The sequence below is a fragment of the Perognathus longimembris genome, chromosome 15, assembly GCF_023159225.1.
Source record: "Perognathus longimembris pacificus isolate PPM17 chromosome 15, ASM2315922v1, whole genome shotgun sequence".
In the NCBI taxonomy this organism is placed as follows: Eukaryota; Metazoa; Chordata; class Mammalia; order Rodentia; family Heteromyidae; genus Perognathus; species Perognathus longimembris.
In genome coordinates, this window is record NC_063175.1 from 47,539,926 (window position 1) to 47,555,720 (window position 15,795).

A 15,795-nucleotide genomic window follows, 5' to 3' on the forward strand; every position below is an offset into this window, starting at 1 on the left:
AGACACAGAGACAGACAGACAGACAGACAGAGACAGAGAAACAGAGAGCTCCTGACACAGTATTCATTAAGAAGGAGCTGTAAAAAGCCTCAAGAAATGTAACAGGTAAGTTCTAACCTAAATCTTAACTCATCCCCATTGTCTTCTCAGTGTTTTTAACAGAGAGTGAATTGTATTTTTTTCTTTGCATTCCATCAGTTTATTTTTCTTAAAGCTGCTGACAAATGCCTGTTCCCTAAACAAGTCTATTAAGAACTTTTTGGCAGAGAGCAGAAAGTATTAGACTTTGAGTATAGTCTGTTCAGCATACTTCTAAGTGAAAGCATTTTCCTCATTTTGTGAATTAGCAGGGGTCCTATAGCCAAGTAGTCCTTTCTTCTCTCCCCTCTCAATTTTTACTGACACATAAATGGTTGCTCTGCCTGGAATTTCCAACAGTGGAAAGGCTCTTTCTTTTCCCACTTAGCATGCAAATACGACCTCAACTGGACACACAGACCAATAAATAAAAGCTCACCCTCAAATGCTGAGGCCAAAAGTATTTAGGCTATAAGTGGATAAAAGTAGCCAGCATATTTTATCTCTGTAGGACCTCAGGATGTAGGTATTATGCTACTGTATTCTTGATCACCCAATCCATTCTTCCCTGCACCCCATTAGAGTTTAGTTTCATCATAGGACTAATTGTGATAATCTCATTTGCTTGTGTGTGCTTATTGTGTAAAGATCATAGGACATATCCTTGAGAATGGATACTTCTTTTTTTTTAATTTAACATAGTAGATACCACCCACCCACCCATCCATCGATCCATCAACCCACACATCCATTTATTTAAAGAAGATTTAAGTGTCTCTCTGTATGCTTCTGGAAACTAAATAAGAACACGACAGTCACTTGTAATTCTTTATGGTGCTTATGAACAGAGAGACCAAATCAAATTCCTGACCTATATAGATCCCTCTTCCCTTCCCGACCCTCCTGTCCTCCACGGCCCCATCAGGGGAGGGGTAGGAACATGCAACAGGGCCAACACACTTACTCCGGCACTTCTCCAAAGCCTTCCAGAGGCTGAGCCTCCGCCGCGTAGATCTTGGCATAGTGTCGAGCAGTATTTTGAACATAGCATTCCTGTAATCACCAAATAAATCGGCAAGTCAAGTGATTAGAAGAAGCCAAACAATATTGTCCAGCAAGATGATTCAGGAGATCCCCCCCCCCCGCAAAATAGGTCAAAACCAATGAATTCCCAGATTTGTCTCCCTTGTTGGAGTCACAGGAACAAAGCCTTTTTAGGAGCGCTGGGGATGCAGCCCAAGGTCTGGTGTGTGCCAGGCAACACTGAGCTAAACTCCGAGGCCCTTAAGCAAAATGGCTGCAACCTACACTTTGCAAACTACACCATGACTGTGAGATGGGAGGGAACGATGGAAGAGGTGATATTGATCACAATACACTGTACTCAAAAACGACAGGTTGAACCGAAACCCCTTGGTACCGCTATTGAAAGACAATTTAAAAATTATATAAATTTTTTTAATGCAGGTGATGGAGATTACCAGGGCAAGGTCAAGTGGTCTCTGTGACCAGTGTCCCTGAACTATACAATCCCCAGATCCAGTATGGCCGAAAGTCATGTGTGAATTCAGGGGCTTGGCCTGTTCATGGTATCAGGTAGTGCTTGCTCAGTGCCCACCTGGCTTTCCTGTGAGATCGCCCACCACCATTCACTTCAGAGGTGTAGTGTGAGTAACAGATTATGTTCACTTTCACATAGGAAAAGCGAAATGGGCTCTGCTTGCCACTCTCTGAGACCTTTCTAGCTTGGAGTCTGGATGCTGGGGAATTTTTCATGACTGAGTCGTCCTTCAGTGTAAGGAAGACTTGGTGAAAAAAAAAAAGAGAGAGAGAAGAGAAGGAAAAGAAAGAAGGCCAGGGAAGGGAGGTATAAAGGATTGGCAGGGGATGGGAGGGCAGGGGAGGGGTAAATGGAGAGGAGAAGTGGACAAAACTGGAAAAATCCCATTTTCACAGAGGAAGTTGCCATGACATCCTCCCATCTAACAGAGTAATGGATGGTTAATTTTCTGCCAGTATCTGAGAGGTTCATCTAAGTTCCCTCCACTAATTTTATGGGTAAAAATTTTCAAAGAGCACATCCTGTGTGAGGGAGATTCACCTCTCCCAGCATATTAGCCAACACTGGTGTGGAAGTACTACCACATCATCCTCAGTCCAGGCAGAAGCAAATTTCCAGGGACCTCCAAGGTTTCTTAGGGACAGCGATGATTACATCCCAGGTGAGAACTTGGGAGGTGTCTACAGGTATTGGTTCTACACTGGCTGGATGAGCCAGGAAGGGATGGGGGACCCTCAGCCTTTATTTACAGCCCAAGAGAAGACAAATGCTCCCCTGTGAGATTGGCTTTTGTCCCATGTTATCATGGGAGTTCTTTTCACACCTGCAATGATGCCACTGGGTACAGTGACCCACCTGGGCAGCGAGTTTGTAGTTCCTCTGCACAAGCTCAGCGTTGTTTCTGGTCCCATGGGCGATGGCATTGTGCACCTTGAGCACGCAGGAATGGCCGGGCTGGAAGACCGGCATGAGGCCCTGCATCACAGTGCTGCGGAAGGCTTTACGGTGCACCCCCTCCCCGAAGTGCAACTCCTCCGTGGAGATCTGGCCACGTAAGTGGTCCCCAAAGTAGCTGTCATTGAGGAAGTCCTCTCTGAAGATGAGCTGGCTGAATTCGATCTCTTCGCATCCTAAAACATAGCACAGCTTTCGTGGGTCAGACTGTTCCCCTGTCCTGATCCTTGGTCAACTTGTGTCGCCTTGGAAGGATCTGGATAACCCAGGAGGAGAAACCACACCGAACTCCCATGAGACACATAGACATGGTTTCTCAAGTTTTTAGCATCTGTTTGTCAGAGTGGATACAGCACTGTGACAGAAGATGGTGGGTTCTATCAGGATGCTATGCTTTAGGCTCAAAGAAATCAAATCAGACCTATGATTGGCTGAAAGAAGGGAACAGATGACTCTCAACACAATAAGAGAATTTTGATTTATAAACCCCTTTTTGACTCTTTGTAGGTGGTGATAACTGACATCTTTCTGAATATTGAAGAAAGAAATCATACGGAATACCCTCCCCATGTTTTTATACAGAATATGAAATATTTTCACATCATGTTTTAAGAGCAGTCTGAAGTTGATCCTAGTTGTGTAAAGTAGGAGTCTGAGTCTCTCATTGGAGTATCGGTTGTCACTGGTGGTGTCGTTCGTTGGTACAGCACTGGCTTAGCAATGACAGAGGCCCCGCGTTCATCCTTCTTAGCATGGGGGAAAATGCATTGGTTAATGTGCAGGCTTAGTTATTAGCAGAAAGAAGCTGGGCGTTGGGACTCATGCCTGCCTGTAATTCTATCTACTCAGAAAGGTGAAATCTAAAGGAAGAGTTGAGGCCAGCCAGACAGAAAAGTCCGTGAGATTCTTTCTACAAAATAACCAACAAAAAGCAGGGCTGGAGACCTGATTCAAGTGGTACAACTCCAATCTAGATAGTGTAAGGCCCTGAGTTCAAACCCCAATATCACCAAAAAAAGGAAGAAAAAAGAAAAGAGGAATGTGGAAGGTCTTCAAATGGAAAAATTGAGTGAACAATTAGAAACGGCCAGAAAGAAGAGGATATTAACAAGATGGTCCAAATCTTTTCAGCTAGCAAAAGACGGAGCACCAGAATATACAATCTTTAAATACATCTGCTTAGCAAAAGAGTTGCAGAGTTTCAGGCAATAAAGAAGCCGATGCGGAAAAGAGTACTTGTTTACTATGAACCAAGAACGGACTCAATCCCAGCAACACACAAACACCCACACACGTATGCACACACACACACACACACGCCCACACACACTCATCGATATTCTATGTGATAAAAATTAACAGTCCTGACTATAAGTTCCAACAGAAATGTTTTAGTTAACAAGGCTGGAACCATGTAAAAATAAAGAAATTTCAGGACTGCTCTGACTGTTCTTGCAAAAGAACCACTGTCTAAAGAGGTCCCTTACAGCCATGCCTGAAATGTCACCGCTAATGAGCAAGCCATCTTAGAGCCTAGACTTCTTCTAAAGTAGGAGATGACAGTGAGAAGTCTTTATTTCTTCCTTCCTTCTATTCTTCTTTTCTTCCTTTCTCTTTCTTTCTCTCTGTCTCTTCCTTTTTTCTCCTTCCTTCCTTTTTCCCTTCCTTCCTTCCTTCCTTCCTTCCTTCCTTCCTTCCTTCCTTCCTTCCTTCCTTCCTTCCTTCCTTCCTTCCGTCCTTCCTTCCTTCCTCTCTTCTCCATACCCTCTCTGGGAGGAGCGACTCAGGTATGAAGAACACAGAGCACCACCAACAACTCTTAGCAAAGCAGGAGTGGGGCAGTTCATGGCTCAGGCTGGGGAGGATTCTCTTGGAAGCTTTGCAAAGGCCTTACATTGCTAGGCGGCTGCCTCACAGGCCCGAAGAGGGGTTCTGGGAGAACCAGGAACAACTCACATGAATCCAGCACACAAACAACTACAAATGAGTGTTGGGCCATCAGAGCATCTCACCAAGGTTTTTTGCTACTCCCAAGAATTACAAAATCCAAACCCTACAGACACAGAGAAAACAGCACCAAAGACCACTCTGAAGGAGAGAAAAGCAATCCACAAATATATTCACAAAATGTCATATCATTAAATCAGACTACTTTGTGTTTTATTTGCTCTTCTCGTTTATTCTGGGCTCTCCCCTGTGCTTAGTTTTATTGTGTGTGTGTTTTTTTAATTAGAGACTGACTCATAAAATGTGATTTGTTCTTATTACAGAGGATTTAATAAATAAGATGTTTAGCAAGAGATTCTTCCAGATAAAAACAGGCAATTAAAAGTAATTTTCAGGGGCTGGGGATATAGCCTAGTGGCAAGAGTGCCTGCCTCGGATACACGAGGCCCTAGGTTCGATTCCCCAGCACCACATATACAGAAAACGGCCAGAAGCGGCGCTGTGGCTCAAGTGGCAGAGTGCTAGCCTTGAGCAAAAAGAAGCCAGGGACAGTGCTCAGGCCCTGAGTCCAAGGCCCAGGACTGGCCAAAAAAAAAAAAAAAAAAAAAAGTAATTTTCAGCAGAGTATGGTAGTTCAAACCTGCAATCCTAGCACTTGGGAGGTGGAGGCAGAAAGATAGGAGGATTGTGAGTTTCAAGCTAGTCTAGGGGACACAGCGAGACCCTCTCTCAAACAAGCAAGCAAAACCAAGCAATTAAGCAGACCTGGGCTTGAGGGGGAAGGGCCAAAGCAAGGTGTATTCTCTCTCAGGTCTGATGAGCCAGTGAAATGGAGCCCCTCAGACACAGAGGGCAGCAGATAGGAGAGGACAACAACTTTAAGATCCAAAGCTAAACTCTCTGCTTGGAGTCACCGTTTTGTATTTTTCTTCTGTCTTGTTTCTATGGTAGCATCATTTATACCTGACAATCCATCACTTATTCCCAGTGAGGTCTTATTCTTGACTTGGAAAAGCCTTCAGAAATGAGTTTATACAAACATAAAGTCACAAATAACTAAGATGGGACTGCCAACCAATGATAAGAAGGAGACAGAGAATCTTTCTGAGAGGCATTTTGCCTTCTAAAGGAAGGAAACGCTTACAAATGTTCACTTTGGTGTATATGGAGCAGAAATGGAGTATAAGTACATGGTACACAGAAGGCAGATATTTAGCATTTGAATGAGTTTGTGAATAGCTTGCGTTTATGTTTATTGCTTTGGATAAATATCATAATATTTGCTAGGCTGTAGCTAAGTCATAGGCTCTATTCTTGCTTTCTTTATACTAAATGTTATTGTATCTTGACTACTTTGGGGATTTTCTTTTATGCCGGTTCTGGGGCTTGAACTCAGGGGCTGGGCACTGTCTCTGAGCTTTTATTGCTCAAGGCTAGCACTCTACCACTTGAGTAACAGCCGGCTTCTGGCTTTTTTTGAGTAGCTTATTGGAGATAAGAGTCTTATGGACTTTCTTGCCCAAGTTGGCTTTGAAGCATGATCCTCAAATCTCAGTCTTCTGAGTAGCTAGGATTACAGGCATGAACCACTAGTGCCCATCATCTTAATTATTTTTATTGTCCTTCTTACACAGAAATATCAGGTGCTAGGAAATACTGTGGTACAGTTTTGCATATGTATCAGTCCTGGGGCTTAAACTTAAGGCCTGGAGGCTGTCCCTGCGCTTTTGTGCTTAAGGCTAGCACTCTACCACTTGAGCCACACCTCCACTTCTGGCTTTTTGCTGGTTAAATGGAGTTAAGAGTCTCTGAGACTTTCCTGCTTGGGCTGGCCTTGAATCACGATCCTCAGATCTCAGCCTCCCAAGTAGCTAGGATGACAAACATAAGCCACCACACCAGGAAAGATATATATCTTTAAGATGCTAGCCCAATTGTATCATCCATTTTTTTTTCCTGCTTCTCCTGAAAGTGACCAAATGGTCCCATCCTGCTACCTGTGGGGAAGAGGGGCTGAAGTGGCTCTTGGAGCCAGTTAACTCCAGCTCCCGAGAGCTAATTGGGAGCCTCTCTTCCCAGCTGCACAACTTATGGTCACACTGGTAGCTTGAGATGGCTCATTGTGAGAGCATTTATACCTTAGAAACTGAAAATCTCTACAAATCAGGGTCGCCCCAGCACACTAGGTGGTGGGCGTGGCAGGGAGGAGATGAGCGATCAGCTGTCCCTACCGGGGAAGCTGTGGCCAATATGGATCCCAGAACACCTGCCCAGGGGCTGCCCCAGTGCTTAGGAACACAGCTGGTAGGCTGTAGCCATGCCACAGGTGCCAGAAGAACACATCAAAGCTCATTTCTCGTTCTCACAGGAATGCAACCAAACACAGCTATGCTCCCAACACTTGGTTCTGCCTGCTCAGCTAAGGAAATCGCAAAGGAAATCGAAGCCACAAAACCCGCAGTGTGCGTGTCAGGACCTGGCAAACCTCACGCACACAAGTCTGATGTCTAAAGAAAAAAAAGAAACCCAAACCAACAAATTCAAATTCCCACTTCTCATGTTCTTAACAACTCCACAGCACAAGGGAGATACTCTTGGGTACCTGCAGCTTGATGGAATTGTGACAGGGAATTATGGGGGGGAGGGGAGTGCATTTCCTCTGCTCACGTTGGCTTACCTTTACTCTCCCGGAGGCTTGAGAGTTGCTGGAGCACTAGGAGACAGAGAAGAGACTGGTGTCAGGATGGGGTTCCTGTGTGCAGGCCCCCACCAGGGTTTGTACTCATAGCCTCAAAGTGGAGGCTTACCTTCAGCCGTGAGGTTAAACTCAGCACCGACATTCCCATAACTGTTCTTGATGCAGCAGTAATAGAGGCCTTCGTCCTTCTGCCCGGCTTGAACGATGGCCAAGGACACACTGGAGTTGTCTCCTGCGCTGTAAGGGAGACAGTACCATGTACGTGCTTCATCACGGTTCTAAAGTTCTGCTGCCTTGAAGAAGAAGGAACAAATGTCTCCCTGCCCTGGTGTTTTCAGCCTACGAACTTCTTAAGAGACAAGATCCCCTCTACCAGCTGGAGCGTTTGGTCTTCATGACTCTAATCCTATATATGATATGATTACACAGATACACGCTAAAGGCCTGATTGCTTTCAATAGAGCCAGGAACTCAAGTTATGAATCTGGGGAGCTGTCAGAAACAGCTCTGCTCAGAATCTGCCAGGTATTGTGTGTGAGGGAATCTGATCGTGTCCAACCCCATCTAAACACACATAACAAAAAGGAGTGAGGCTCTTTACTAAGAATTTATAACCGAGGTTGTTCCTTTTTTGGTCATTTTTTTTTTTTTTTTTGTCTTTTGAGATGGTGTTTTGCTCTGTTGTCCAGGCTGCTCTGGGATTCTGAGGCTTAAGATATTCTTCTTCCTCTGCCTCCTGAGTAGCCGGGCCTACAGATGAGGCCCTCTCCCCTCTTTGTGGTATTGGGAATTAGACTCAAGGCCTTGCACTAAGTGTTATACCACTTGAGCCATCCCTTGAAAGATACCGAAGAGGAAGAGCTAGCCCCTGGGCACCTTCTGTTAAGCCCAACAATTCTCCTTTTGTTGGACCAGAAGACCTTCATTGGTCCTGGTCCCTCTTTTCCCTGTAAGTCTTCCTTCTGGGAGGAAAGGTCAGCGAGTCAGGTGGACCTGGATTCCAATTCTGTCGGTGAGCTTTACGATATTATTTAGTGTACTGCCCTGTTCCTGGGGTGTGCAACTGGAAAGAGCAAGATCATGGGCTAGATCCATCATGAGGAGTGACCGGAAGCAGGCACGCGATTCTCTACAAGAGGCATTGTCTTGTGAGAACTCGCAAGACCTTCCTGTGGGCAGCAGCAGGGTGGGTGGGCTTTCCCCATGAAAGAAAACCACCTTCGTATATCCCCAAGAGGATGCTATGTGCTTAGTACTGGGGATCCAGTGACAGGGGAAAGGCACAGTCCTTGTGGGTTTCCTAGCCCGAGAGGACTGGACAAACAGAAAATGGCAAAGTAACCGAGTAAAGTACAAGATGATTCCATGCCTTCCGAACCAAGAGGGAGAAACTCAGTTCCACACCCTGCTATCCTGTAAGAAGTGAAATCTTTTTTTTCTTTTTTATCTTTTGGGGAAAACCTGACAAAACAGAGAGGACTGGACAGGGACGCTGTGCAAGTGTGCAGAGAAATGCCAAAGAAGCCTACGCTAAGGGTACATCAGAGAGCCCTGCCAGGCACAAAACTGGCTGGAGGGAGAGAGACTCATGGTCCATCTCCAACACCAAGGAGGGGGACAGCAGGCAGGCAGAGAGAGCTGGTAGTGCCCACCACCCACTCTCCTCAACTTGTCCTTCTCATGGCCAGCCAATGAGGGTCTGCCTTTAACAGCAGCTAGCTCAGCACTGGCTGGCTGGTTGTCTAGCAGCAGCGGGAACAGCAGCAACAATACGACCTGTGCTCTTAGGCCTTGCTCAACTGTCAGTGAACCCATTCCACATGGACAAAGACTCTTTCCAAAGCCCAGACCACTTCTAAATAGGTTTCCTCCCCGAATGAACAGTGGGTTCCTAGCGACCACAAAGCCACTGAGGGCTGTGGTTAGCCATGGAGGTGCCAGCCTGAGGGCTTCGTGGAGCCCAGACAGATCACTGCTGCTCAGATATGCAGAACATCATGCTCTTGGTGTCCCTGGAGGCTACTGATCTTGCACTAGCCACAAGGCATTCTGTCACCTCGCTTCCAAAACAGCAAGGGAAGCACCCAAAACGTGGACAAAACCAAGAACTAGATTCCATGTCCTCTGCAGGTCGCCATTTAATAGGCTTACCCAGGGGTTACTAAAGCAACAGGAGTGTTCCTAGCCTGGAACTTGCTGTTTTCTGTTTAAAGAGAGCGCAAGGTGCCAGCAATGGCACCTGCCTGTGGTCTCCGCTACTGAGAAGGCAAAGCTGAGAAGAATATGAGCTTGAGAGCAGTTGTGGCAACTACATAGACCACCGCACGCCCCGCCCCCCAAAGCCAGAATCCCACAGATACATTATGTGTTAACTCATACATTTTTCTTTGCCACAGGAAAGACAACCCTCAACTTTATGACCTGTCAAATATTAACTGTTTTGTAAAAATCTATTTGAAAACTATGTCTGCATTCCTTTGCCTGATTGGTTATATAAATCTCCATTCTTCAGCTGTTCGTTGGAATAGCTTTACCTCCTTCCCGACTCCCTTAGTATTCAGTAAGATCAAGACCTTTGTGTGTACATATTGAGAGACTTCAACTCCTTGAAAATTATCCCTTGACACGTGTGGCTGTTTGGATGTTGCAAGCTACTTCGGGTGATGCCACTTGGAGGTATATGCATATTTAAGAAGCAGGACCTAGTGGCAGTCCTTAAATTCCTGGGGAAAATGCATTTGTGGGCAGTCAGAGGCTAAACCAATAACTCTGCTGGATCATGGTCTGGAATATACAAAACTGAGCCAAAGCAAACCCTCTTTATAAGTTAGTTATCTCGGGTTATTTCATTATAATAGTAGAAAGCTAGCAAACAGTAGACAATGAGCTAGTTCATACAGAGACCTGCAAAAGAAAATTCTTAGCTGGAAACAGGAGTGGAGAACTTATCCAGTAATGGAAAACCTACCCAAATAGCATAAATGATCTATCAATATACAAAGGAGTTATGACTCCAGACAGTCTCAAGTGTTACTGTGCAGAAAGCACACGGGTTCAAGTGTGCTATTGCTTAGAGATAAGGCAAGCACCACTAAGGATGCAAAGGTCTTGAATGCGTAGTAGTAACATCTGCTCCCTAGAGTCAGGCTGGGTTTTGTAGCTATCCCTCAAACACAAAAGGAATCTGGAAAGTTCAAGTACCAATTCTGAGTTATGAGCAAGGCTGGTTAATAGAAAAAACAATGCAAATGCAGATTAACTGTTCTTGTCTGACAGCTTCAGAAAATAATTTAAGTGAATAATTAACACTTTTAAATACATCTCTAGGGAAATGCCATGATTTAAAAATCAAACCACTGCAACAAAACCCCCTTTTAAAATTAATATGTACTAAAAAGAAATTAAATAGGAAGGAAAAATCAAACCACTTCTTCATTAAAATTCTTTTCAAGCCTGTATATTCAGCGGGGTGATGGGTGACATTTTAGGCCAATTGGCTATTGTATTAACCATGATTCAGGATTTTTTTTGGAGTGACATTCATAGACGTAGAACCATAGCTCATAGTTGCATTTGGTAAATATTTTCTAGACACATGTTCCAAGCAGATGTATTTGATTAGATTGCACAGAAAAGGAAAAATCTATTCATGACCAGATTAAGAGGATAGGAGCACCTCCCATGATTTGGGAGCCAAATCAGGACTCTTTGGGCAGAAATAAGCTTCTAGAGGGTGTTTTAATGATGCTGTTTTCCACAGACACATGGTTTGTTTCTAGAATGTGTTGGGTGAATCTGGAGGCCACCAGTTCCTTTGGACCAGCATCAGGAAGGCGTTTTAGGAAACCATCAGTCAAGTTTATCCCAGGTGTTCTTGGCAATGATTTTCATTCTTGCCTCCTCTTAAGTCTCCTCTAATATCCCAGAGACCCAGAAATAAACTGGTTTTCCTGTCTTCAAGATAGTTGCCCACGTGGGCTGGGGATATAGCCTAGTGGCAAGAGTGCCTGCCTCGGATACACGAGGCCCTAGGTTCGATTCCCCAGCACCACATATACAGAAAACGGCCAGAAGTGACGCTGTGGCTCAAGTGGCAGAGTGCTAGCCTTGAGCGGGAAGAAGCCAGGGACAGTGCTCAGGCCCTGAGTCCAAGGCCCAGGACTGGCCAAAAAAAAAAAAAAAAGATAGTTGCCCACCATCTACCATAGCTATTACTTTTCTGAAATCCCATTTGTTGTCTGCTCTCTTGTTGATTTGCCTTCTTAGCTTTACTTGACCTTTGTCAGAGGAATGGAACTTCAGGAACCAGGAAATACCCAGGAACAGAATTTATAGACCTACAGAAGACAGTCCTTTAACCTTGCCACTGAGCCTCAGACTAGAATATTATTCGACATGCTTCCTAATGTTGAAACTAGTGAAAGGTTCTGTGGCTTGCTAAGAACACAGAATTCTGGAGTGGCAGAGCCAAGGGGAGAAGCTTTTCACTGGGCACCCTGGCCAGACCTCTGTATTGATTTTTACTCTTCTTGGATGCTGTGGTTACAGAGTGTTTGCTTCCATTTGTCTTTTTACTTCCTGTAATGGATTATTTTCTGTTTACAGTGACACTAAGAAATGAACAAGCAAGCAGCTGTGAAATGGAGCCTGGAGCAGAGATCTCACCTTTTCTGGACTTGGGCTATTGACTTGGAATCTTTTGTCCACCAGATAGTAGAATCTTCGTGAATTTCTGCAAACTGGCAGCTCAATGTTACATTTCCAGAATGGTCAGGGAACATCTCTGCTTGGATCTTTTTCAACAATATTGGAGCTAGAAATAAAGAGATTTGCAGGTCAGTGCAGGCAAAAGATTTTCTCATTTCAAAACTCCAAGAGAAGTCGGGTGCTGGTGGCTCCCGCCTATAGTCCTAGCTACTCAGGAGGCTGAGATCTGAGGATTGCAGTTCAAAGCCATTGCAGGCAGGAAAGTCTGTGAGACTCATATTTCCAGTTAACCACCAGAAAACTGGAAGTGGCACTGCAGCTTGAGTGGTAGAAAGCTAGCCTTGAGTTGAAGAGCTCAATGATAGCACCCAGGCCTAGAGTTCAAGCCCCACAGCTGACAAAAAATAAATAAAAATCCAAGAGATAGGAATAATAGCTCCATTTTGTAAGTAGAGCAACTGTATATAGGAAAATGTGACTGCTTTAACATAAAATAGTAGGAAAAATGAACAAAACACTCGAATAGAAAACTCCTGATTTTCATTACTTAAGATTCCTTAGTTGATGTCAATAATGTTTAGAGGGAGATCAGAACTTGAGATTTATTGGGGTTTGGAGGGGCAGTAGGGGAGTTTGTACTTGGAGGGATTTGAACCCAGGTGGTCCAGGTCAAAATCTGAGTTTGGGATTAGGGAGCAGAATAAAAATCTAGATTATTCAGGTAAACACTTAAGGCGCCAAAATAGAAAAGGAAAATACAAAATAAATTACTTGTTAAGTAAGATTTACCTATCTTTGCCCCCTTGGTCACAGTTGTCATTGGTGAAGAAGGCCTGGTAAACTGGAGTGAGATGATGTCTGACATCAATTTCGTTTGCAAAAGAAGCAAATGCTTGAGTGCAATAGGTATCCTAAGAAATTCTCATGGGTTGGTTTGAGACCTGTTGTTTTTTATCTTGCAATGCTATGGTTAAACTCAGACTTGCCATGTGTTGTTGTTGTTTTAAACTGTGGTTGATCCTTCTGTTCTCTACTTCTCAAGTCTCTGGGACAGTAAACATGAGCGATCACGCCAGTTTATTGCCTTACGTTTTGTCAGTGTGAGAGCTTGACCTGCAGAGCAAATGTGTAATTGGTCAGGGCAGCCTCTGGGTGGCAGCCTAGACATTAGAACAAGCCAAAGACCGACTATCTGGGAAAATGGTCAGAACAAATTGGTAGGAAATGAAATTACTGCAAACATAATTGCAATTTATTACGGTCTAGTTCCATAACCTCACATCTTCTGTAACACAAAGTAATCATCATCACAAGTATTATATAATCCCCAGCTAAGCCAAATGTATCCATAAGACAAGCTTTGTTTACTCAGTGGCTGCTTAAGTGGAATAATCTATACATTGAATGAGTTTCCTGCTTTTCTTTGGTTTTGGCAGAAACTTAGATAGCAGGCTGCATATTTAAAGGCTAACTCTGCTCAGGAAGAGGCTGAGGGTAAGATGAGTAACAAACCCCTCAGCCAGACAGTAACTGAGATTATCCCGTATTATAGCAGCCAAGTGCATCATGAAGGACCATACAATTCACCAGGACCAACTAGGGCTTGAAGGCGAACCTCATTTCTGTTTCTTTGGCCCCAGTGCTTCTGTCAAGCTGAGACTGTTTAGGTGCATGCAGTCTCAGATGCTGGGTCTAAGGTCTTGACCAAGGCCTACCTCCCCCTCTAGGCCATTTCCCTAAAGGCCCTTCCAACACCTTGTGGCATCAGTCTTTAAGGATGTGTTGGGGACACTTCAATGTTTCTAAGACTTCCTTGTGCAGGGGAGACAAACTTCCTACAAAAGTCTCAGCAGTGCACCTGTGCCTCAGAGTGTTCTCCACAGCACTCCACATGGTGGCTGCCATGTTGGACTGCTTTGGCCTGGCAAACTCTTTGGTTGTCTCCACCCTGAGGCATCTGGCAGGGCCTTTTCAGGATGTGGGCCTGTACTCTTGGTACCTGCTTCATACCAGGCCTTTTCAGAAGGCTCTGCTGTCTGCCTTGGCAGTTCTCAGTACTTCAGGAGGTATCGCTGAGCTCAGTTCCAACTCTTAGACAGCAGCAGCCCTCTTGACCACCCTTTCGTCCACGTCAATGATCATGGGCAAGAGTTCCAAATGATCTGTTTCCCACTGAACTGAAGTAGTTTACATTTTTGAGATTTTTTTTTTAATGCTTCAGGTTGTAGGCAGGAACAGGAGGGGGGAACTTGGGGAAAGAAAAGGAAGGGGTGACAGTGACCAAAAAGAACGGTACTATATGACTTAAGAAATGTTAACCCCTCTGCACAACACTTTAATAATGATAATAAAATTATAATTTTTATAAAAGAAAAGAAAACGGGCTTGTCTTCCCAGCTATATGGGAAGTGTAAATACAAGGATATCTTGGTCTAGGCAAAAAACTCCTCTAGACTGTATTTGAAAAGTAACAAAAATTTTAAAAGGGCTGAATGTATGGTTTAAGTGGGAAAGCACCCACCTAGCAAGCACAAGGGCCTGGGTTCAAACTTCAGCACTTAAGAAAAGGAAGGAAAGAAAGAATCAAGGAAGGAAGGAAGGAAGGGAAAGAAGGTAGCCAGCAAGCTTGCTTGACTGTTTCTAAATACTCTTGTACATGTAGACTAAGAACCAGTTAAACAGCTCTGGGCATTTTGTATGGCAGTTTCATCTTTAATCCTTTCTGCAACAGGGCCTAAGAGCCTGTTTAATGTGGGCTGGGAAAAGCAAACAGCAGCCTCTTAGTGTGAGGATTCAGATTAAGACATGAGGAAATTCCCCCTTCAGATCAAACAGGCATAATGCCTTCTGCAGGGTTTCTGGAGCTTGCTTCGCTATTTTCTCTCTGACTTTCGCTGGGCTGTGTGGGAAGGGAAAGTGAGATCTGAAATGAGAGAGGCTACACTCATGCTATGAGTTGGAAATGGAGCGATTCCTCAGGCGAAGTAGAAGTAGCTACGACAATGAAGACCTTTCAGCCAGAAGGGCTCCAAACCTGGTCAAGAAACCCCTCAGAAAGAAAAGTCAAAGAAACATCATACTCCTATTTGGAAGAAACACTAAGGTTCAACAAAGCTATGTTTGAAAAATCCATGATGAAAGAGGAAAGACTCCTTCTTTATGGCAGAACAATACCCTGTTATTTTTTTTTACATATGTGTGCTCTATTTTTCTGCATTCATTAGTTGATAGGCACCCAGTTTGATTATGTGTTGGCTACTTTGAATAGTGCTGAGAAAAAAACATGAGTGCGCAAGTAGCTCAACTGTACGCTGATTTATAATCCCTCAGATATATGCAGGAGTGGTACAGACAGATCCTATGGTAGTCTGAGCTTTAGTTTCCAAAGAAAACTCCATACTGATTTCCTTAGCGGTGGCACTAATTTACATCCCAACAACAGTGTAAAAGGGTCCCTAAACCCCACATCTTTGTCTGCATTTGTTGAAGTACTATTCAGCCATAAACAATGAAATTACATCATTTTCAGGAAAATGAACAGAACTGGAGATCTGCAAAACAAGTCAGATTAAGAAAATCAAATATTGCATATTCTCTCTCAGCTGCAGAATCCAGCTCTAAAGCAAATTATGGAGAAGAAAGTAAAACAGGATCTGTTTGACCATGGGTATCAGTGGGAGAGGGGAGGATGGAAGGAGAGTGTATGGGTGGTTGCATGCAGTCCAAGTATTTTGTACACTTATATGAAAATAGAGCAATGAAACCTGCTTAGAGAGAGGGAGAAATCAGTGACACCCTTGTGTATAACTAAATATATGCTAGTAAAAAATTGGGGAGGCTGGGAGTGTGG

General features: G+C 44.2%; 1 protein-coding gene across 3 annotated transcripts in view; it reads right to left on the minus strand.

The window, feature by feature from the left end:
• Positions 1-15,795, minus strand: part of Alpk2 (alpha kinase 2) — a 107,193-nt gene that overhangs the window by 19,040 nt on the left and 72,358 nt on the right. For all 3 annotated transcript variants that reach the window (XM_048363515.1, XM_048363514.1, XM_048363513.1), the window contains 5 exons: positions 11,904-12,051; positions 7,348-7,475; positions 7,218-7,253; positions 2,495-2,769; positions 1,043-1,131 (listed from right to left, as the gene is read on the minus strand). In XM_048363515.1, coding sequence (XP_048219472.1) covers positions 1,043-1,131; positions 2,495-2,769; positions 7,218-7,253; positions 7,348-7,475; positions 11,904-12,051 — 676 coding nt within the window. The remainder of the gene's footprint in view (positions 1-1,042; positions 1,132-2,494; positions 2,770-7,217; positions 7,254-7,347; positions 7,476-11,903; positions 12,052-15,795) is intronic.